The sequence below is a fragment of the Hyperoodon ampullatus genome, assembly GCF_949752795.1.
Source record: "Hyperoodon ampullatus genome assembly, chromosome: 12".
NCBI lineage: Eukaryota > Metazoa > Chordata > Mammalia > Artiodactyla > Ziphiidae > Hyperoodon > Hyperoodon ampullatus.
The window spans coordinates 36,318,342-36,343,809 of NC_136925.1; the positions used below are offsets into that span (position 1 = coordinate 36,318,342).

At 42.9% G+C, this 25,468-nt stretch overlaps 1 protein-coding gene across 1 annotated transcript in view; it reads right to left on the reverse strand.

Annotated features, from left to right (window-relative positions):
* Window positions 1-25,468, reverse strand: part of PREP (prolyl endopeptidase) — a 143,709-nt gene that overhangs the window by 21,339 nt on the left and 96,902 nt on the right. The window contains exon 11 of the mRNA XM_079716332.1: window positions 109-245. Coding sequence (XP_079572458.1) covers window positions 109-245 — 137 coding nt within the window. The remainder of the gene's footprint in view (window positions 1-108; window positions 246-25,468) is intronic.

The following is a 25,468-nucleotide window of genomic DNA, read 5'->3' on the forward strand; positions in this document are numbered from 1 at the left end:
ACCAAGGGGATGGGGCTCAGGTGCAGAGGCAGTAGACCAGTCTCTGGTTTCTCCTCACTGTCTGGAGAAGATCAGATGCACGCTGAAGTTCCGAGGTGCCACGCTTACCTGTAGTTGGGTGTGATAGATATGTTGAAGCCGCCGTAGCCGTATAGGAAAGCGGGATGAGAGGCATCCAGTTTTATGCCCTTTTTATGCACGATGAACATTGGAATCTTTGTACCATCCTTGCTAGGGTAGAAAATCTAGAACAAAAGAAAGCAGAACAGCTAGATTTAGCATTTCTGAGTAAACACTTGCATGCTTTTACAGGGGAAAAACAGACAGGTAGTAAATTCTTCAAGCTGTAGAGCAGCACCATGAAAATCCAGTACCACTAAAGGGCTAGTTGATGGTGAAGCATATTTCAGTTTTTATGGAGACAGTGTGTAGTAGTGAATACAGGGAGACTTGACTTTGAATTCTTCTTCCACTCTCAAAAGCTAGGTGACCCCTGGCAAGTCTGTCCTCACTCAGCTTTAGTTCTTTATCCCTAAAATGTGGCCACTGTGCCCACCTCTTAGGGTCTCCACGAGGCCCATATAAGAGAACAGGCAGGGCTTCCCTGGTGGCGCAGTGGTTGAGAGTCCGCCTGCCGATGCAGGGGACACGGGTTCATGCCCCGGTCCGGGAAGATCCCACATGCCGTGGAGCGGCTGGGCCCGTGAGCCATGGCCGCTGAGCCTGCGCGTCCAGAGCCTGTGCTCCGCAACGGGAGAGGCCACAGCAGTGAGAGGCCCGCGTACCGCAAAAAAAAAAGAGAGAGAGAACAGGCATTCAGTTTTCTGCTCCCGAGCGCCCCTCCCGGCCGCGGAAACTCAGATTTGGCTCTTCTGCCAAACAATCCAATCTAGGAAGACTTTTTTTCTAGGAAAGACATTTCATATTCAACGTCCTCTCTAAATGTTAAGACACTCAACTCCTCTTCATTTTCCTAGGTTCAACTATTAATTAAATGTTAGCAACAACAAAACGTATGTTAGCTTTAGAGAGTAGATAAGGAGCAACACAGAAATCCTATTGTTTCTGATTAAACAAAGACACTTTCTCCAGGATTGATAATTAAGGCTCATCAAACCTTCCTGAATCTGGTAAGTTCAGTTAACATTTCTAGGTTCATGACTTTTTGGATAAAAGGAATCAGAGAAAAAGGATTAGAAAGAGAACATGAAATGTTATTCAAACGGTAAGCCCCAGAATAAGCACTAAGTCACCCAAAGCTGATAATGGCTTCTTCCAGACAGACAATCTGTAAATAGCTTTCTCTGGTCAGACATGGTATCTTTATCCCAAATGACACCTGGAAAGTGCCCCAGCTTAGAAATGTCTTGCTGACCTAACACATCACAGTCAAGGACATAAACCTCTACAGGTAGTGTGACTTGGAGCCATATTCTATCCAAAGCTTTTTAAGGTAGCAGTTCTATCGTGCAAAGTGTCCACAAAGTCCTTGGGAATAAACAGTGGGGGGCGGGCAGGGGGGAGGTGAGGCAGATTTGGAGAAAGGCACTACATGGCCACCATTAATGCCTGCGAGTCTTGTCTTTTTTTTTTTTTTTTTTGCGGTACGCAGGCCTCTCACTGTTGTGGCCTCTCCCATTGTGGAGCACAGGCTCCGGACGCACAGGCTCAGCGGCCATGGCTCACGGGCCCAGCCGCTCCGCAGCATGTGGGATCTTCCCAGACCGGGGCACGAACCCGTGTCCCCTGCATCGGCAGGCGGACTCTCAACCACTGCGCCACCAGGGAAGTCCTGGTCGTTTTTTGAAACCTGCCAAGGAACAGTATAACAAGCATTTGCTTCTGCCTTTGGAGAGAAATACTGAGATATATGTAAAGTTGACTGTTTAGGAATTATGGAGAAAATACATGGCAGAGTTCAAAGTTATCAGAGGAGACAGGGTTTTAGTTAAAGTTATTTAGTGCCAGTTAGGAGCCACTAATAGAGAGTCACTGTGTGGGCGGTACAAGCAAATGCAGAGTAAGAGGTACAGGCGACGGCTGGGGCTAATGAGCTAAAACCCAGGCCCTCAGGTAGGCGCGTTCTCACCACAGAGGAGACAGCATGGGGGCGGGTGGGCAGGGGACTGTCTCACACGATTCTACCCTAACTGAATCATCTGCTTAAAAAAGAGCGTTTCCCCCGGCTAGCTCCTGACTTCCCACCTATCCTTAAATCCCAGCCCCGGCACCTAATCCCTCTCCAGCCCGGCTGAGCCCTCCTCTTCACCCGGTCAGCTGGACTGGTGCACTACTGTCCCTACTGAGCTGACCCTCAGAGCCTCCTGTTTGCAAAGTGTTCTGTCTTCTTGCTTCGGGGCAACATGGCTTCCTCCTCTGGCACTACTCTGCTTGCTACCACCTGTAGGATTTCTAGTGCCTGCACCTCGGTCTGCAATGCTCGCATCTGGCTCCAGGACAGAGGCATCCTTGTGGAATATAATCAAAGGCACAAAGGCCCCCTTATGCCCATAGCTGCAAAAATATACCCAAGTTTTAAGTTGGTGTAGTTCAGATGTTAAAATAACAACACTGTGAATGCTGTCCAAAAGTGAAAGGGTGCTGTGAGGATGACTACAATAGAATCATCGTCAAGACAACTCCTTAAAAGAAGGCTATTTCAGACTTGAAATAAACATACACACTTAACGTATATACATGTATAAAGACATTATCAAATCTCTATATATACACACACAGAGCAGTGTTTTTTGCCATTTCCATTTATGGAACGGCAACTGATGACAATAAACCTTAACCTGACTGCAACAGAAGGGCAGATTGACGCCTGAGTCTTTGGATAACTATGGAAGGAATCCATGTGGACATGTTAGAAACAGACATTAAAAATAGCCCAGCTATTTCCCATTATGCTCTTTCCATTCCTTTGACTTTCCTCTTGAAGGCACTTCTTCAAAACTTTTCTTTGAGAAGCTTTGTGGGTAAGTTTCTTTCTAGATTTGCCTGGTTAAGGAAGAAAAGTTAGCAAACTCCTTGTTTCCGTTTGCTTCCCAAACCTGGCCAAACCAAAAAGCTCCACTTCATAGTCTACACTAGTGGTTCTTGAACCTTATTGGTTGGGCCTAAGCATCTGTGATAAACATGTTAAAAATGCAGTTTCCTAGGCTTCATTCCCAGAAATTCTGATCCCACAAGTACGAGGTGAATGACCAAACCTGCAGATTTAGCACATCTCCGAGCTGTTTCCATTGTTTTCCATTTTCTTCCATTCCCAACACCACCCATTTGCATCCGGCCTTTCCTATCTTCATGGGGGCCATCTGCTTGGAGTTCTTGAAAAACCTTCTGCCAACTTCAGTCACCCTCTGAACCCCAGAGAAAGAAGGATCATTCATTTCTTATAAGTCCACTACTACCACACTCTTCTGATTACCACAACTGTTTCTTTTTGTATTGTCTCCCTTTCCTTGGCATACAAACAGACTCAAATTTCTCCTATCCTACATAACAACAACAATGCCCCAAATCTTTTGCACTGCCATGTCTGTCCCTCAAACTAAATTTCCATCTCCTGCTTCCTTCCTGCTCAAACATATCCACAGTAACCTACACCCACAGCTCACACCTGCCTGCCTCGTTCAGTCCTGTCCTCACCACTGCCCTTTCAAAGAGCAGTGATGAATTTTTTTTGTCTTTGCTCCTCCATCCCTACCTCTACCCTAGTGGTATAGATCCTTCTGAACTTTTCCACATGCTTATAGAGACACATCTGTTTACACGTATTCACATACACAGGTTATTATTAAAAGGCAATACACAGAATCAGGCCAATATTGGGATAAAACTTAGTCGGCTTCTCCCCACTCAGCTACCTAATATGGAATTCCTTCCAGGTAAAGATACCCAGATTTACCTCATTTAAAAAAAGTGGCTGCCTAGTACTTCATCGTATGAAAGTACACAAACTTATTTAACCCTCTGCTCACCAAAGGCTATTCAGACTATTCTTTTTCTGTTACCAACAACGATTGATAGAATAAATCCCTTTTACACAAATCTTATATACTCATGCTATGATTTCTATAGGATATGTTCTTAGACATGAGATTGCTAAATCAAAGTGTATGTGCATTTAAAAATTCAACAGAGGAGTTAGAGCCAGGATGGCAGAATAGGAGGATGTGGCGTTCACCTCTCCCCACAAGTACATCAAGAATACATCTACAAATGAAACGATTCTCACAGAGCACCTGCTGAACCCTAGCAGAGGACCTCAGACACCTAAAAGGACAAGAAAAATCCCCACACAACTGGGTAGGATGAAAGAAAGGAAAAAAAAGAGGAAACGGGACGTGACCTGCACCCCTGTCGGCGGGGAGCTAGAGGAGAGGAAAGGTTCCTGCACTCAGGGAAGCCCCCTCACCGGTGGCGGGGAGATCAGCTGGGACAGAGAGGGAGCTTCAGGGATTCGGAGGAGAGTGCAGCAAGCGGTCTGTGGCAGGCAGGACAGAGTAACACCCACATGGATGGTCCGTACTGCACAGATGGCCAAAAGGCACATGAAAAGATGCTCAACATCACTAATTATTAGAGAAATGCAAATCAAAACTACAATGAGGTATCCACCTCATTGGTGGGAATGTAAATTGGTACACCATCATGGAGAACAACAGTATGGAGGTTCCTTAAAAAACTAAAAATAGAGCTACCATATGACCCAGTAATCCCACTCCTGGGCATATATCTGGAGAAAATCATAATTCGAAAAGATACATGCACCCCAATGTTCACTGCAGCACTATTTACAATAGCCAGGACATGGAAGCAACTTAAGTGCCCATCGACAGAGGAATGGATAAAGAAGATGTGCTACATATATACAATGAAATATTACTCAGCCATAAAAACGAATGAAATAATGCCACCTGCAGGAACATGGATGGACCAAGAGAGTGTCACACTGAGTGAAGGCAGACAGAGAAGGACAAATATCATACGATATCACTTATATGTGAAATCTAAAAGAATGGTACAAATGAACTTATTTATAAATAAAAATAGTTACAGATGTGGAAAACAATCTTATGGTTATGGGGGAAACGGAGGAAGGAGATTGGAAATGACATGCACACTACTATATATAAAATAGATAACTAATAAGGACCTACTGTATAGCACAGGGAACTACTCAATACTATGTAATGACATATGGGAAAATCTAAAAAAGAGTGGATATATGTATATGTATAACTGATTCACTGTGCTATACAGCAGAAAGTAATGTAACACTGTAAATCAACTATACTCCAATTAAAAAATTCACTGAAAAAGAATTCAATAGATTCTGACAAATAATTATCTAAAAATGGTGTATCAACTTAAGCTCCTAATGACAATATTACCTAAGTGTCAATTTCTTATTAGCAGTGGGTGTTAAGATGGATTTTAATTTTTGCTAGTGTAATAGGCACACATTACCATCTCACCAGTTTTAAGACTCAGTTTTTAAATTAGCAAAGATTTTCGTCTGTTAATTGGTCATTTTATATCTCTTCCTCAGAAAACAAAGTGTGCCCACGCTTTCAGTGTGTTTTACCTTTCTGATTAGTTAATAGAAACTCTTCTTACATTAAGGACATTTACCTTTCTTTCTGTCATATATTTTGTTTGTATTGCCTCCCAGTCTATAGCCTGTTTTTAAACTTTCTTTGTGGTATCTTGAATATATTTACATAGCACATATACAGATAGGACTCCCTCACCCCAAGTTGTAAAAATATTTGTCTATATTTTCATTTTGAATTTTTACATTTATGGTTATCCAAATGAAGTTTCTTTTTACATATGATCTGGTATCTAACTACTTTTCCCCAAATAGCCAACTATTATACACCATTTACTAAAGAATAATTCTTTTCCCCATTTTTCAGAAATGCCATTTTTGAATTGGTTTCTTCCCAGGCCTCATCTGTTTCGGTCCCTATCTGGCAACTGCTTCTTTGGCTTCCTGGGTGCAGTATTTCTCTAGTTCTTTTTCAACCTTCCTAATTGATCCATTACTAGCTCTTCTTCCTGCTGCCAAATGCTACTGTTTTGCAGTTTTCTATACTTGGTCTTCTCTTTTCTCTCTGCAAATCCCCCGTTTGCCATCTCAGTGAGTTCCAATAAACTACTCCGTGCTAAGGACCTTCACGCCCACATTTGCAGGTCCCCGTGAGGGGCTCGTTAGAAAGCCCCTCAGGTTGCTCCACTGTGAGGGCTGTGATGTCACACGGTGGGTGGCCCGTCCACATCTCCAAGCCAACGTGCTCTAGGTATACCTTGTACAGGCTCCTCTTTGGGGCTCTCTCATTTTGGGTAGTAGCAGTGGTCCCTTACTTCACTCTCTCCTCAGCCACCCAACTGCCAACTCTCAGAATCACATCTTGTGCCAAGGACCCCACGCCCAGGCATCACTCGGCCACTTCAATTCTCAGGCCTCTCCTCGTGCACGTGTGCTGGTGACCCTGCTCTGAACTCTCTGCCACACTAGCCTCAAACCCACCTGGTCTCCCTGACGCCTCTCACTGGCTAAAGTGAAGCTGGGGTAGGAGCAGTGGAGCCTCGAACTATTATTAGTAACACATAACAACCAGAATATATTTTATCTATTTATATGATACACAAGCCGTTACTGCTTGATGAGGAGGCGACTGCTGAAGCTTGAACCCATGGGCTGTTTTCAATAGTTTATTGCTACACCACCACCCAGGTTCAAGCTAAAAAGCAAAAAGACTTTTCCCCCTCATAATTGTAACCAAATGAGAGTGAGCTGACAATACACACCCGTTCATTTTGAGTGTCCACTGCGGGCACAGACCTTTGATGGGATGCCAGAGCCTTTATGGGACCCTTAACGGACAGGACAACAAAGTGCTCCCATGGGATCCAGCAGGCACCCACTTGAGTAACAGAAAAAGTCTGTCCGTCATCCAGGTCCAACAACTCATCATGTGAGGCTGACGGGCCCCGTCTACTCCATTCCTGTCAGCAGCAGAGCAAACGGCCCGTGCAATAGATCCAGTCCAACCAGGAGCCTGTGACGCCAGTGTCAGCACCAGGTCTTTCCCCTGGCACACCCGTCCACCTTCACCGACACAAGCACCACCGAAGAATCTAAGACAGAGTGTCTTTGGAAGCATCCGTGAGACCACATGAGAGGGACTATTTTATCGTGTTTTGAGATGCAACCTTCATCAGGGACACCACAGATGAAAAATAAACATCACGACAGCGATTCAAAGCCACAGTTACTTCTAGACATTAGTAAGCCAACCAGAGATTGATCAAACACTGACTTTAGAATGTTTCCTGCCTTAATTCCGTGTTCCTCCCCTTTAAAACTTAAGTACTTCATTTTCTAGATTCTCACAGCAGCATAATAATGCTACTCCACATTTAAAACCAAGAACATTCAGCACGACAAGGCAATAAGGAAGCACACCCTCTGGGAAGCTCATGCTGTATCTCGATAGACGACAGAGATGGGTATTTTCAAGCAGTCGCGAGACTGTTCCACCTGGGAAAGAAAGCTGGTGTCAGCTCTTTCTCAGCCCTGGGGAATCAAGATGATCATCCCCAATTCTGGGTATTTAAAATGTTTCAGGGATTTCCCTGGTGGCACAGTGGTTAAGAATCTGCCTGCCAATGCAGGGGACATGGGTTCGAGTCCTGGTCTGGGAAGAACCCACATGCCATGGCAACTAAGCCCATGCGCCACAACTACTGAGCCTGTGCTCTAGAGCCCGCGAGCCACAACTACAGAGCCCACATGCCACAAATACTGAAGCCCACGCACCTAGAGACTGTGCTCTGCAAGAAGACAAGCCACCGCAATGAGAAGCCCGCAAACCGCAACAGAGTAGCCCCCGCTCGCCACTAGAGAGAGCCCGCACGCAGCAACGAAGACCCAATGCACAAAAAATAAATATAAATAAATAAATCAATAAATGTTTCAGATACAAGGAGAGAATGTCACTCTGCAACCTCACCGAGCTGGTCACCCTCTCTTATTTTAGAAACGAGAAACCCAAGATCCATAAAGATAACTGCCAGGTAACACTGCTAGCTTACATAAAATTAACACCAAGTCCCTGGTCCAGAGTTTTTTCTACCCTATTACAAAGTAATTCACTTCAAGCTATTACTTCCTTGTAAGCATCTTTACTGGGTGTAATTATGCAAAATTTTGCAAACGTTAGAAACTTTGACATAGATTTAATATATTCTCCCTACCCCCACCCCAAAGACAATGATCACTGGCCTCTAGGAAATCCAGAGGACAAGTATTCTGGCAAAGATACTATGCTTTATTCGCTTTTTTGTCTTCGTTACCCTCTTGAAAAGGAGATTCATTCAAGCATGTCAAAAGCCATATTCCAGATACAGGAGTTATTACTTATTATTATTTTTTAAAGCAGAATGGGTCTGCTTAGAAAGATGATGCTTCTCTAAACAGTCATCAGTGTTACCATCTTGAGGACAGATTATTAAAAGAATGATAAAACCCCCACTATATCCTGCCATGCCATTCTACTAAAAAAATTCAGTTTCAATAGTATTTTTAAAAGGCACAATTCACTTCAGAAATGAAACAAAAAATGCTTGAATCATAAGAAAAACTAACCCCAACTTGATAAGTAATCAGTTTAAAGCAGCTTCTAATTTTGCACATTTAAAACCATTATTCTAACGAATGACTGACAGATAAGAGCTCACCGATCCTTGATCTGAATCCTTTAAATTAAAAAAACTCTTGAGGAAAAGAGAGAAAAGGTTTATACTTTATATAAGTCAAAAATGTCAGAAATGACCATCCCTATTGTCCGCATGACTGTGCCGAGGCATCACCAAATATCAAGTGGTCTTTCTCTGGATATGCATGTATATCTGTATGCATGTCCAGCTGTCACGTGAATCTGGCTTCATAGAGATGAAATAAAAACATCTTCCTTTAAAGGAAAAGGAGGAGCAAGTGAACATAACAAACCAAGGGAACATTACTGTTCTTCAAGAGAATGACATCAGTTATGAACAGATCAGCTCTCTCTGCTGAAATGGTGACTTTTCTGGAGATAATAATACATTTAATAATAAAATCAATTTTGCGAACACATTCTAACATGTGAGACCATTTAAGTTCCCCAAACAAACCATCTTCAGCCCCACAGTTAATCTGGTTCAGACTTGGTGCTCTCTGAGGCAAACGCCAGGCCTCTCGTTATCACGGGTAATGGGACGTGCTCGTCCACGCAAGGTGAAGGAAAGCGGTCAAGGGCAAGCCCTTTGCAGAGAGGAATGTCTGGTGAGAGCGACTCCTGCCTAATTTTAGAGGCTGACAGGTTGAAAGGAGAATGTTCATGAAGGGCGCTGAGCTTCCCTTCCCATCAGACGTGACAGAGCCCCTTGTGTGGCCTGTGCTAAGGATGGCAGACACGTGTGACGAGCAGAGCTGCTCAGAAATTCCGTGCTCAACGCAGACAGGGAACAAGACATTCCCTCACTCACAGAACTGGGCAGAAGGCAACCTCTGTGCCCCCATTAGCTTGTAAAACAAGTACACGAAGAACTTCGGGAGGCGCTGCACATTTCTGAGCTGTGCTCACATTAAAAATACTAGCTTGGCACTGGAAGGTTGTAACCCTATCTCTTTTCTAGACTTTTAACTTTGGAGGAGTGGGGGAGAGTTCAAGGGTCACCTTTGGGCAGAAAATATAAAGGGAAGTGTTTATTTCAGATTGTTTTAGTCTGCTTTCCAAAGGATGGCTGGACATTTTTGGAACACTGGAGATTTAAAAAACTCCTGTGGGGCACCTCAATGACAGCGAAGTCGGTCTATTTAAAAAATCTGTTTTAATTTTTGGGACATTTCTTGAGCACCAACGATGGGCTAAGTGCTCTATGCATAGTCTCTGCAGAAATGCACCGGCTCTCAAAGGCTCAGCCATCTGTTCTTTGGAATAATAAACCTATTCCCAGTCTCAAACTGTGCAGCAAGAAGTTAAATAGAAAGTGGAAGGTTCTGAACGTGAGGAAAGAAAGCCAGTGGTACAGACACAAGTGGAACATGGCACTTTGATGAGTTTTTAGAGTTTAGGGGTATTCATGTATTTTAAGATAGAAAGACGTACGGGGCTATGATGAATAAATATGACTTGATTGTGAAACATAAAAGCCACCGTCAGTTCCACTGCCCTGATTTCCTTGTGGTTAAGGCAAACACGCAATCAGACATTTTCATAAAAGTGAAGGACCTACTTACTATATGCAGAGGTTCAGAGAAAGCAGTTTCTGTTTTTTAACAGGCATTGTTTCTAAGGTGCTCTCAAAGAATGCATACATTGCCCCGTAATGAGGCTCACCACAATGGGCTTTTAGGCTGCACGTGGAATGCATGTGTGTTTGTTTTTTTTTATTTTTTATTTTTTTTATTTTTTTTTTATTAATTTTTTTTATTTTTTTATTTTTTTTTATTAGTTTCTGCTTTATAACAAAGTGAATCAGTCATACATATACATCTGTTCCCACATCCCCTCCCTCATGCATCTCCCTCCCTCCCACCCTCCCCATCCCACCCCTCCAGGCGGTCACAAAGCACCGAGCTGATCTCCCTGTGCTCTGCGGCTGCTTCCCACTATCTATCTACCCTACGTTTGGTAGTGTATACATGTCCATGCCTCTCTTTCCCTTTGTCACAGCTTACCCTTCCCCTTCCCCATATCCTCAAGTCCATTCTCAAGTAGGTCTGTGTCTTTATTCCTGTTTTACCCCTAGGTTCTTCATGACATTTTTTTTTTTTAAATTCCATATATATGTGTTAGCATACGGTATTTGTCTTTCTCTTTCTGACTTACTTCACTCTGTATGACAGACTCTAGGTCCATCCACCTCATTACAAATAGCTCAGTTTCGTTTCTTTTTATGGCTGAGTAATATTCCATTGTATATATGTGCCACATCTTCTTTATCCATTCATCCGATGATGGACACTTAGGTTGTTTCCAGCTCCGGGCTATTGTGAATAGAGCTGCAATGAACATTTTGGTACATGTCTCTTTTTGAATTATGGTTTTCTCAGGGTATATGCCTAGTAGTGGGATTGCTGGGTCATATGGTAGTTCTATTTTTAGTTTTTTAAGGAACCTCCATACTGTTCTCCATAGTGGCTGTACCAATTCACATTCCCACCAGCAGTGCAAGAGTGTTCCCTTTTCTCCACACCCTCTCCAGCATTTATTGTTTCTAGATTTCTTGATGATGGCCATTCTGACTGGTGTGAGATGATATCTCATTGTAGTTTTGATTTGCATTTCTCTAATGATTAATGATGTTGAGCATTCTTTCATGTGTTTGTTGGCAGTCTGTATATCTTCTTTGGAGAAATGCCTATTTAAGTCTTCTGCCCATTTTTGCATTGGGTTGTTTGTTTTTTTGCTATTGAGCTGCATGAGCTGTTTATAAATTTTGGAGATTAATCCTTTGTCAGTTGCTTCATTTGCAAATATTTTCTCCCATTCTGAGGGTTGTCTTTTGGTCTTCTTTATGGTTTCCTTTGCTGTGCAAAAGCTTTGAAGTTTCATTAGGTCCCATTTGTTTATCTTTGTTTTTAGTTCCATTTCTCTAGGAGGTGGGTCCAAAAGGATCTTGCTGTGATTTATGTCATAGAGTGTTCTGCCTATGTTTTCCTCTAAGAGTTTGATAGTTTCTGGCCTTACATTTAGGTCTTTAATCCATTTTGAGCTTATTTTTGTGTATGGTGTTAGGGAATGATCTAATCTCATACTTTTACATGTCCCTGTCCAGTTTTCCCAGCACCACTTATTGAAGAGGCTGTCCTTTCTCCACTGTACATTCCTGCCTCCTTTATCAAAGATAAGTTGGCCATATGTGCGTGGGTTTATCTCTGGGCTTTCTATCCTGATCCACTGATCTATCTTTCTGTTTTTATGCCAGTACCACACTGTCTTAATTACTGTAGCTTTGTAGTATAGTCTGAAGTCAGGCAGCCTGATTCCTCCAGTTCCGTTTTTCGTTCTCAAGATTGCTTTGGCTATTCGGGGTCTTTTGTTTTTCCAAACAAATTTTGAAATTTTTTGTTCTACTTCTGTGAAAAATGCCAGTGGTAGTTTGATAGGGATTGCATTGAATCTGTAGATTGCTTTGGGTAGTAGAGTCATTTTCACAATATTGATTCTTCCAATCCAGGAGCATGGTATATCTCTCCATCTATTTATATCATCTTTAATTTCTTTCATCAGTGTCTTATAATTTTCTGCATACAGGTCTTTTGTCTCCTTAGGTAGGTTTATTCCTAGATATTTTATTCTTTTTGTTGCAATGGTAAATGGGAGTGTTTTCTTGATTTCATTTTCAGATTTTTCATCATTAGTGTACAGGAATGCCAGAGATTTCTGTGCATTAATTTTGTATCCTGCTACTTTACCAAATTCATTGATTAGCTCTAGTAGTTTTTCGGTAGCATCTTTAGGATTCTCTATGTATAGTATCATGTCATCTGCAAACAGTGACAGCTTTACTTCTTCTTTTCCAATTTGGATTCCTTTTATTTCCTTTTCTTCTCTGATTGCTGTGGCTAAAACTTCCAAAACTAGGTTGAATAAGAGTGGTGAGAGTGGGCAGCCTTGTCTTGTTCCTGATCTTAGTGGAAATGGTTTCAGTTTTTCACCATTGAGGACAATGTTGGCTGTGGGTTTGTCATATATGGCCTTTATTATGTTGAGGAAAGTTCCCTCTATGCCTACTTTCTGCAGGGTTTTTATCATAAATGGGTGTTGAATTTTGTCGAAAGCTTTCTCTGCATCTATTGAGATGATCATATGGTTTTTCTCCTTCAACTTGTTAATATGGTGTATATGTGTGTTTGTTTTGTTCTTCATGAAAACAGCATGATGAGTCCAACCTCAGGGCACTATGAGCACTGCACTGTGTGCATTCAATAAACATTTGTTTATGAATTTATTTGTTGACTGAATAAATGAGTTAGAATTACATATTAAACACTCTCTTTCCGACCCCACAAATTCTTATACACCAGCCAGCCTCAGTTCCTGAGGCTCAAAGTCATCTTGGATGCCTCTCACATGTCATCTTATCTAGCCCTGCCTATCCACATGGTGGCCTGGTCTCCTAACAGGACTCTTGCTTCCAATCTTTGGATACTTGTTACCAGATTAATCTCCCCGCAATCAAAAAAACACCTTCCTTTTAATCTAGGTCATTCCCCTACTGAAAACATGCAATGCCTCCCCGTTTTCTACAAAATGAAGTCCACGTTTGAGACCAGCATTTGAGACTACTCTCCGCCTTCAACATCTGTGAATCCTTCCCAACTATCTTCTCCAGTGAAACTGACATTTCACATCTCCAGACCCTGGCTCCCAATGTCACATGCCTGTATAGACTAAAATATGACTGAAAAGAAACAAATCATCGGCTCGTAGGAATTCACTTGTTTGACCCCATCTACTCCTACCCAATGCAGGCATCCCCAGAGCTACATCTCAGGCAGGTTCAACCTTTGCTTGGATATTTCTAGCAACGAGAAAGAAATTTACAACCAGAAAAATGGCAGGTCATTTCATTTCGGAACTTCCCTAATTGTTATAAAGTTCTTCTCTACCTGAAAAAGTCAAAATAACTGAAAATACAGGGAACAAAAGTTTTCCAAGGCTCCGGAGACAGAACCTAGTAATAGTAAATTCCTATATAAGTTAACTATCGACTAAAGTTTCCATACATTTAAAAACAAATATTAAAATGCCTGCCACTTAGTTTCTATATTTTTCACAACAGAGTTTTCCTTAGTCCTTACTTTGGTCACAATATACAGTATTTATTTTACTTGATTTGCTTAAAACACTTATATCGTTTTTCCCATGTACCAAACACTACTCTAAGAGCTTTATAAGTATTCCCTCATTTTAATTCACACTTTATACTGTGAATACTGCCATTTTTTAGGGAAGTCACTTTGACACAGAAAAGTAACTAGTCCAAAGCATATATCTCATAAGTGATAGAGTCAGGATTTGAACCTGGGCTGTCTGACTCCAGACTCCATGCTGTTAGCCACTGTAAACAAGGGATCAGCAAATCCTCTGGCCCCTCCCCCAGGGGCTCCTCTTGAACCCTCAATGGCACAACTATTGTGCCATCATGCATCTCCCTCTTGGGGCCGTGCATCAATTTACATCTATACCTAATACAGTGCCCAGAGGACAGTAGGCACTTAGAAAATGAGTGCTGGACAAATGTGGAAGTGAATGCTCAAACTGGACCCCATGCTTCAATCAAACATAAGAAAAAGTATTTTAAGTGGCAGTTCATTAAAAGAAATCCTCAACAAAATATTACCAAACCAAATCCAACAATATATTGAATTGGAATTTATTCTAGGGATGCAAATCAGTCAATGCGATATACCACATTAACAAAATGAAGGATAAAAATCTTATGCAGAAAAAGCACTTGACAAAATTCAACATCTATTTATGATAAAAACTCTCAAAAAAGCAGGTATAGAGGGAACATACCTCAGCATAATAAAGGCTATATACGATAAGCCCACAGCTAACAACATACTCAATGGGGAAAAGCTGAAAGCCCTTCTCTAAGGTCAGGAACAAGACAAGGATATCCTCTCTTGCCACTAATTACTCACCACAGTATTGGAACTTCTAGCCTGAGCAATTAGGCAAGAAAAAGGAGTAAGTATCCATACTGGAAAGGAAGAAGTAGAACTGTCGCTATTTGCAGAAGACATGATATCATATATATAAAAACCCTAAAGACTCCACCAAAACATTGTTAGAACTAATCCACAAGTTCAGTAAAGTGGCAGGATACAAAATCAGTATGCAAAAATCTGTTGCATTTCTTTACACTAATAATGAACTATGAGAAAGAGAAATTAAGAAAATAGTCCCATTTATAATTGCATCAAAAAGAATAAAAGACATAGGAATAAATTTAACCAAGGAGATGAAAGACCTATATATTGAAAACTACAGGACATTAATGAAAGAAATTGAAGAAGACACAAATAAATGGAAAGACATTCCATGCTCATGGATTAGAAGAATTAATATCGTTAAAATATCCATATTTCCCAAAGCAATATAGAGATTCAATGCAATCCTTATCAAAATTGCAATGGTATTTTTCACAGAAATAGAAAAAAAAATCCTAAAATTTGTATGGATCCACAAAAGACCCTGAACAGCCAAAGCAATCTTGTGAAAGAACAAAGCTGGAGGCAATCATGTGTCCAGATTTCAAACTATATTATAAACCAAGAGTAATCAAAACGCTCTGGTACTGGCAAAAAAACAGACACATAGATCAATGTAACAGGATAGAGAACCTGGAAATAAACTCATGCTCATATGGTCAACTAATTTACAACAAAGGAACCAAGAATATACAATAGGGAAAGGACAGTCTTCAATAAATGGTGTTGGGAAAACTGGACAGCCACATGCAGAAAAATGAAAATGGACCACTATCTTACACTATACACCAGAATTAACTCAAAATAGATTAAAGACTTGACCATAACACCTGAAACCATAAAATTCCTAGAAGAAAACATAGATTGTAAGTTTCTTGACATGGGTCTTGATGATTTTTTGAATCTGACACCAAAAGCAAAAGGAACAAAAGCAAAAATAAATAAGTGGGACTACATCAAACCAAAAAACTTCTGCAAAGGAAACCTTCAATAAAGTGAAAAGGCAACCTACTGAATGGGGGAAAATAATCGCAAATCATGTATCTGGTAAGGGGCTACTCTCCAAAATATATAAAGAACTCATAGAACTCAACAGCAAAGACCAAATAATCCAATTAAAAAATGGACAAAAGATCTGGATAGACATTTTTTCAGAGAAGACATACAGATGGCCAACAGGTACATGCAAAGATGCTCAACAGGGCTTCCCTGGTGGCGCAGTGGTTGAGAGTCCGCCTGCCGATGCAGGGGACACGGGTTCGTGCCCCGGTCTGGGAAGATCCCACATGCCGCGGAGCGGCTGGGCCCGTGAGCCATGGCCGTTGAGCCTGCGCGTCCGGAGCCTGTGCTCCGCAACGGGAGAGGCCACAACAGTGAGAGGCCCACATACCGCAAAAAAAAAAAAAAAAAAAAAAGATGCTCAACAACATTAATCACCAGGGAAATGAAAATCAAAACAATGAGATAGGGCTTCCCTGGTGGCACAGTGGTTGAGAATCTGCCAGCCAGTGCAGGGGACATGGGTTTGAGCCCTGGGAAGACCTGGGGAAGACCCCACATGCCACGGAGCAACTAGGCCCGTAAGCCACAACTACTGAGCCTGCGTGTCTGGAGCCTGTGCTCCGCAACAAGAGAGGCCGTGATAGTGAGAGGCCCGCGCACCGTGATGAAGAGTAGCCCTCGCTCACCGCAACTAGAGAAAGCCCTCGCACAGAAACGAAGACCCAACACAGCCAAAAATAAATAAATAAATTTATAAAACAAAAAACAAACAATGAGATATCACTTTACCTGTTAGAATGGCTATTATCAAAAAGACATGAAGTAACAAGTGTTGTCAAGAATGTGGAGAAAAAGGAACTCTTGTGCGCTGCTGGTGGGAATGTAAATTGGTGCAGCCACTGTGGAAAATGGTGATGGAGGTTCCTCAAAAAAATTAAAAATAGAACTACCACATGACCTAGCAATTCCACTTCTGGGTATTTATCTGAAGAAAGTGAAAACACTAATTTAAAAAGATATATGTACCCCTATGTTTATTGCAGCATTATTTAAAATAGCCAAGATATGGAAACAACCTAAGTGTCCATCAATAGATAAATGGATAAAAAAAATTGTGAGATACACACACACACATGCACACACAGGAATATTACTCAGCCATAAAAAGGAGTGAATCCTGCCATTTGCCACAACGTGGATGGACCTGGTGGGCATTATGCTGAGTGAAATTAAGTCAGACAGGGAAAGGCACATACCATATGATCTCTCTTATATGGGGAATCTAAGAAAACGAAAGAAAAACAAAAACTAAGCTCATAGATTCAGAGGACAGAGTGGTGGTTGCCAGAGGTGGGGGGTGGGAGAAATGGGTGAACTATTTTGTTTTGTTTTTAGTTTAAATAAACTGAATAAAATTTTTTTTAAAATCCATACAAACACAGCAATCTAGAGTCTGGCATCACAGTGCTTGTAAGCTGAAAAGTAAAAAAAATATAAATTAACTCTGGTTGAGGTACTTAAGAGGCTGTATAAGCATGGATGAGGGATCGCAAACTTCCAACTTATTACTAATGAAAAATATTTAACATCTGACATTTTCCTGTGTGTAGCTGTTAATCTATTAATTTAGCAGTGCCACGGTGGATGAGCTTTATGGCTCTTGCACTGTTTGGTTCTGGTAATTGACTCATGAGATGGCAACTGCATCATAAACACCCAACAAGAATGCTTGAAATCCATTTCAAATCCTCATTAACTCACACCTACAGCAGACCACTTATTTATTTTATTGCACTAGAAAAATAAAATTAATAACCAATGTTGAAAAGACAAACTCTAGCCAGACTGTTCAGTAACGGAACAGAAGAGAACTTCGCAGCTTAACCATTTGTGGCTGGCCGTTATGCATCCTTAAGAGTGTGAACTATTAAAGAGAGACAGATGTTAAAAGAGGAGAAACGGGAGCAGTGTTTCTGCAATCAAGCAGTTTGCAGCCTTGGGGTGGGGGATGGAATAACCTGCACAAAGCCAAAGGTGGCCCCGAATCAAGGACAGCATTGGCAAAAGCCCCCAAACCAGGAAGCTGGCACAACTGTCTAAGTACCACTTTTCATTTGTACCTCCAAGGGGAAACTGAGATGCAGCAAAACACTGCAAGAAGCAAATGTACACAAAATAATTTTGTTGTAGAAAAATGAATGACTGGAATACTGAAAAGGTGAATTTACAAGTAAAATTCACAGGCACAAAGACATTCATGTTGTAGAAAATATGATTTTCTACATAATTTTGTTGTAGGAAAATGAATGACTGGAATACCGAAAATAATTTTGTTGTAGAAAAATGAAAGACTGGAATACCGAAAAGGTGAATTTGCAAGTAAAATTCACAGGCATAAAGACATTCATGTGGGTTTCTGTTGGGCACATCCAATGCTGCTATTACCCTCTGATCTACTTCTACCTAGAGTCTCTCAGACAATACAAATGCAAATCATCAAAATAGACCCCTCAGGTGAGCAAGAGGCAAAACAACCATAGATGATTTCATGTTGCTTAAAAAACAATCATTAGGAAGCTCATGAGCACACAGTGCGTTTCACTCCCCCACTGGGACGCATGGGGCCAGAAGTAGACTCGTGCTGGTGAGGGCAGGTTGCAAAGAGATGGTCCGTTAGAAGGGACAGAACAGAGGCTTAGAGGAGCATCACAAACAGCTACTGGGAGGCAACTCACCGGGGGGCGGAAAAGAGAACGGGGAAAAATATGAAGGCAAATCACAAAGTTCAGAAATCCTACCGGGAAGGTACAAGCACCAATTCTTCTTTGCTTTCTGTTCTAAGCTTGGCTGTGTGAATGTTTTATATTTGTGCAGTAGAATAACAGTAGCAAAAACCTCATTAATGAAACCACATACAATTTTTTTTGATGGCTACGAAATGCCTCCCACTACCTTGTTTACCCCAGCACTATCATGGACGGACGATCTTGTCTATTCATTTTAAAATGTTTTAAAATGTGGAAATAATATACTTTTCATTACACACACACACACCTTTTTATTATCACCTGTAATCAAGGCAGCGTTAAGGCAGTGAAGATCAAAGTCTAAGAAAAATGAAAGCTTAAGATGAATAATCGAATCATGTTCGTGGAAGATCTAGAAAAGAACACTGTGCTGTAGTGATGATAGATGGCATTCAGGATGGTGGACGGAGAACATCTGATGCTTATGAAGCATCAAGGCTGTGTGTGGTGCAGAGAAGCTGGCTACAAAGCCAGCATGCTGAGTTCCAAAGTTTTTATTGAGCGAGTTTTGTGTAATACCTCTACTGCCTAGGAATTAACACACAAAGCCCAGGACTGTAAGGAGACCCCGCCCTCCAACTCCATTAAAGCGGCCAGGCTCACAGGCTCCACTCACAGCCTTTTCAGTCCACTGCTGCCAGACTTTGGCTGGCTGCTGTCACCACCAAATGCTCACGGGCAATCCCAACACTGCCCAACCCACAGCCACTGTGACTTCCCTGCAAGACCATGGAATTTCTTGGAACAAGAAGTCCAAGTCCTTGGAACTTCTCCCCCCGCCATGCAAGCTTTCCTGGCTCCTCTTCCCCACCTCTTCAACCCTCCTGTCCCTTAAACCTTGAAGCTCCCTTGAGGCTTTGTTCCTCTTGCCCCTTCTATGCACACCACTGAGGTGCTCAAGCTGTGCCCATGGGTTCATTCACCACCACCCCTGCCAGTCCTCATGACTCTGCCTGACTCCTGACCCTAATTCTCTGAGCACCTGGCAGATGCCCCATGTCCACCTGGCACAGGTCCTTTCAAGGGCTCCCCACTGTATACAGGATAAAAACCTCACCCCGTTTGGGTGCACACCAGACCCTTAGGGTTTGGACCCGTCTCCCTTTCCAGGCCCATCTCTTGCCACTGGGCTCCAGCTGTGGTGCTGAGGACACCTCTGCTGTATAGGAGCTCTCCTCCCTCCAGCGCCCTTCCCCGTCTGCCCAGAGCTCCTTTCCAGGAAGCCCTTCCTCCCAGGAACAGTCTTAGATGCTCCTCTTCCTCTGGGGTCCCATAAGACCTGTGATCAACTGAAAGCAAACTGCTAAAAATCTTTGATTATATCCCCATTTCCCTAGTAAACTCTGTCTTCCCTTATATTCCCAGCACTGCCAGATACAAGGTAGTTGCTTAATAAATGTTTGTGAAACAATTATTTTTATTTACTTAAGCAATCTTTTCACCCAGTCATTCCTAGATGCTCACTGTAATTCCTTACTTGAAAATTCCATTTTATTTAAATCAGTATTAATTAGTAAAACTGTCTTAGGCATCCTTTGGCTTCTCCCTTAGGCACAGGGTCTTCTGGGACCTCACATAGACTAACACAGTGTGGAAAGACCTTATAAAAACCATATACACCAATCAATAAAGATGTTGAAAAGTGAAGAAGGAAAGGGAAATTGAATGCATGAAATAAGAGGCTGCTTTAGAAAACAAGTTAGATTCCAAAGTCTGGGAAAAGTAATAAAAAAAAATCCAAAGTAATGGTCACAAACTCTCATAAAACATAACAAGGAATGGGTCAATTGAACTTACATGTTAGTGGAACTGCTTTTTTTTATTGCTCAACTTGTCTAAAAGGTTTGCAAACATTTGTAAGCAGGTAACAACAACACAATAAATGTGTGCAAGGAAAATATAAAGAAAAATTTACTTTGATGCTCTAAAAGGGAGAAGTAGTGCTATTTCCTGCTTTTGTCAGACTACGACCCAAAATAGTCTTAAAGATTAGATCACGCAGAAAATTTCACAGCAGTTCAAATGGTGGTAAACATTCATTTTCTGACATTATTTGTTGGTTTTGAATGGAAGAACCAATTATCACAAGAGAGGAGAGGGAGATGGTCTGACACAGAAATTTTACAGAAAGGAAACGTTCCATGTGTATAGGTTTCTGGCAATGATAACTAGACAATGTAACACTGCTTCATCTATCGTGGCCTCTCTCATTCATTTGCTAAGTATTTATATGTATCTCCTCTGGGCTCTGGGGACATAGCAGTGGGCAAAACCACTTTCTAAAGGGAAGAGGAACGAACACATAAACAGATGAGAAGATAATGTCAGCTGGGGATAAGTGCAGTGGGGAAGCAATAAAGCTGGATGTGAGACTGGGATGGAGAGGGCTGCTCTCTCACACAGGGTGGAGACGGACAGGGTCTCTCATCCGTGCAGCGAGAGTGAGTGAAGGGGTGGGCCAGGAGGGCGGCAAACATTCCAGGCAGAGAGAAAGCGTGGGCAGAGGACGGGTGCTGGGGGGTGGGGAGTGTGAGTGCGTGCATGCAAACAAAGTGAGGCGGCCACTCTGCAGCCGAGTGGACAAGTGGGAGAGGGCAGGGGCCAGACCGTGCGGGTCCGTGGGCACTTCTCAAGGCTGGTCAAATAAGGGATGTACTATTTAATAAGAAGCCACACTAAGCTATGAAACAACAGCAAATAGTCCCTGCCTTTTGACCACTGATCTCAGAACTGGCTGCCCTGCCTGCTCATACTGACCCCAGCCAGGAAGCCTGCCCGCCACTGTATCCATAACAACATCTATCGTTCACCCAAGCTGACATCACCCCAAACCCTCAATACTGTGGGGTAATATATTTACAGAGGACCGTGACTCACCAACATCACCCCAAGGCAAGACTCTGGCTAGATCACACGTGTATTCTCCCATTGATGAAAGAGTGCCACATTAGGGGCAGTCGAGCAGAGTGTGCCAGGTTCATCTCCCAGAGGTTCACCCTGCTGTTGGCCAGCCCTGTGGCCTTGGAAGACAGAGCAGCCTCGGAGGGGATCCAGCTCTTGGAGGGGTTGGGGAGAGAGGGAGGAGGCCTGAGGGGTAAGACCAAAAGGCAGGGGGCAAGGAGGGGCTGGAGCGGACGGATGGAAAAGTTGAGAATGCGGACGGGCCAGCGGCTGGCTAGGCTGCGATGCAGCTGAGGGGGTCACGAGTGGCTGCAAGCCCCCGGTCTGCTTCCCTGCCTCTAGCATCATCCTGCCCTCCTCTCACAGACCCGTGGCATCCGAGAACCGTGGGCCCAATCCCAGCTCCTGGATCCAGATGGGTCCACAGAGGAGTAATGGAGGTCCGAGAGCTATGGGCAGAATTTGGAGAAGCCCAATGGGAAGCAGACCTGTAAGACGAGGCTGCACAGATCAGACTGCAGTTATCAGCAACTCGGGCTGTGCAGCTGATCGGCAGTTCTATGTGTTCTTTATTAAGTAAAGTAGGAAAATAAACATTACTTTAAAAACACTGCGTTCAGGATACAAACTCTCCTACAGCTTCGCGTCCACCAGAGAAAATAATAAAGGTCCTTGGAGAAAAAAGAAACGTTGACTATTCACTAGGTTTTCCAGAGCGGTTTGTATTTCTGAAGAAAATACTTGGAAAAATGAAAGCTTACAACTAACAGAATGGATTTGCAGTGACAGAATTTTAGATGCTGTGGTCAAAGGATGAGGCTGGGTGCAGAGGCAACCCTACACTCCACGGAGGCCCTCTCTGGGGAGGGATGTGCGGTGTCCGCAGGGCGAGTCCCCCAGTGCTGTTCTCTCTCCTCCCGGCACATGGAGGGCTGCCCACTCCAAGGCTGGTCTGTCCCCAGGACATGGTGTTGGCCAACGATGTGTGGCTGGGTTGGGAGGTGACACTTGTACAGAAAAGGAATTCATCACAGCAAGTGTGTGATACACTTTCCCTCTGCAGCACAGGGACAGGCCATGCTTGGGTGGAGAGGCTCCTTGGGCAGGGCCTGGAGGGAGCCCAGGCCGATGGCCCACAGACAGCATGAGATACAAGCTTTCCTGAGATTTTAGAGGTGCCTGTTAACTGCAATGGTGTAGCCTATCCTGACTGATAGAAAAGAGCAATTAGGAAGGAACCCGTTCGTAGCGAGTAGAAAACCCTAACACTCGATATTCGAGTCTTCCCACTCCTAAACTGAGTACACAACAGAATGTATGTATTTCAAATTTTCAAAACTACTTTTTTTAAAACTTTTTTTTTTACATCTTTATTGGAGTATAATTGCTTTACAATGGTGTGTTAGTTTCTGCTGTATAACAAAGTGAATCAGCTATACATATACATATATCCCCATATCTCCTCCCTCTTGTGTCTCCCTCCCACCCTCCCTATCCCACCCCTCTAGGTGGTCACAAAGCACCGAGCTGATCTCCCTGTGTTAATCGGCTGCTTCCCACTAGCTATCTATTTTACGTTTGGTAGTGTATATATGTCCAGGCCACTCTCTCACTTCGTCCCAGCTTACCCTTCCCCCTCCCCATATCCTCAAGTCCATTCTCTAGTAGGTCTGTGTCTTTATTCCCGTCTTGCCCCTAGGTTCTTCATGACCTTTTTTTTTTTTCCAAACTACTTTTTGATTTTGAGTTGAAACTCAAAAATTGTTTGGAAAAAAAAAAGGTGAGAAGACAGAGAATTCAGGGCCTAGGGAGTTTCACAGAAGGAAAGTGGGGAGCCAGTACTTGGAGATGCCACTCTGAGGCCCCCAGGCGCTCTCGCACACACATTCTCTTCCTTCCCTCCTGGTGGAGTGAGGAGACGTCCCTCCTCATCTGAAGGTCCGTCCCTCCACCAGGGCTTGGGATCCCCTCACCTTCTCAAGAACTCGGCTCCCATGCGGTTCCCTTCCTTGTGGAACCAACCCATCGACACACCAAAACAATCTGGTTTCTCCCACCTTAGTAACATGCCACTGGACTTCTCAAGAGCTTGTGTACATGTAGTTCTCTATTTCCTCTTCTCTCATACCTTCTCCCCGATCCTGAACTCACGGCCATGAAAGCTATGGAAGGCTCCATTTGTAAATGTCTTATAAAATTAAAACCTAATTTTTGGATTGATTTGCTTTTTTAGCACAGCTATACAAGTTATTCTACAGGAAGAAAATGACAAATTTGAAAAGTAGTCTGGAGAAGGAGGAAGAGAGTGTGAAGTATAAACCACAGCTGTTAAAAGTCAGAGATGTTCAGTTAACCTATGGGGGATTATTTTTTCTAAAAAACACTTTTTAAACAATGAAAATGTAAGCCTTTCAGATTACAGCATTAACAGAAGATTGTTGCAATTAGGAAAATAAGGCAATACAAAATAATATGAGAGCAAAGCTAATCCCTCAATAACACCCACCCATAAGAAAACAATACTTAAGTCTTTTTCAACTTACAATGGGGCTACATCCTGATAAACCCATCATAAGTTGAAAATAGCTAAGTCGAAATGCATTTAATACACCTAACCTACCAAACATCATAGCTTAGCCTGACCTACCTTAAATGTGCTCAGAGCACTTACATTAGCCTACACTTGGGCAAAATTGTCCAACACAAAGCCTATTTTATAATAAAGTATTGAATAACTCATGTAATTTATTGACTACTGTACTGAAAGTGGAAAACAGAATGGTTGTATGGGAAGAGAATGGTTGTAAGTGTATCAGTCGTTTACCCCCCTGATCACACGGCTGCCTGGGAGCTGAGGCTCAATGCTGCTGCCCGGCATCACGAGAAAGTATCTTACTGCATGTTGCTAGCCCAGGAAAAGCTCAAAATTCAAAACTCGAAGTACGGTTTTTACTGAATGTGTATCTCTTTCACACCGTCATAGAGTTGAACCATCACGAGTCGAACCTCCGTAAGCCGGGGACCGTCTATATATGAACACCATCCACACCCTCCCTCCTCTTCCTCAGTATACCCTGTTCAGCCCCCACTCTGCCCCCACTGCTCACTGCAAGCGTTCTTGTCAAGATCATCAGTGAACCCGCCTTGTCAAGTCCAAGAACTCCTCTTTCTTCCTTATTGACCGACCTGAACACACTGAGTGTCGTCTGCCACTCCCTCCTTTTCATACACCGTTCTTGGCTTCCTGGTCTACCCGGCCTGCGGTTTGCTGGTTTTCCTTGCATCTCTCTGGCTGCTGCTTCTCCAGCTCTTTGCTGGCTCTTCCTCTTCCAACTAACCCCTAGATGTGGGGCTCCTCAGAGCTCAGCCTTGAGCCTTCTCCACCCTTACATGTTCCTCCATGTGACTCTGTTTCTGCCCCGGGAGTTAAATAGCACACTAATGCTGAAGATGTGCACATTGATCACTTCAACCCTTAGACCATAAGACCCAAATATCTAACTCCATACTTGACATCACTGCCTGGATGAAAATGTAACAGGCACCACAAACTTGACAGGTCCCAAACATTTCTCCTCTCAAACCCATCCTCCCCAACTCACTGCTGACAACTTGATACATGATACCAGCTACTCAGATTCCAAATCTCAGAGTCATCCTTGATGTGTCCCTTCCCTTCTCCCCTGCACGCTCAATCCCTTACTCTATCCTGCTTACTCTACCGCCCAGGTGTATTGCAAACATACTCTTCCCCACGTCCAAAGGCGACACATTAGTCCAGGCCACCCTATCTCTTACCTGGTCTGTTGTTGCAGATGTATATCAGCTCTCTCCACATCCACACCTGCCCTTTAAATCTATTCTCCACAAAACGGACGATCGTCTTCTTAAATCAGAACATGTTACTTTCCAGTAAAGACCCTGTAGGGACTCCCACCACACTTGGGATCCCGAACAAACTCCTAACATG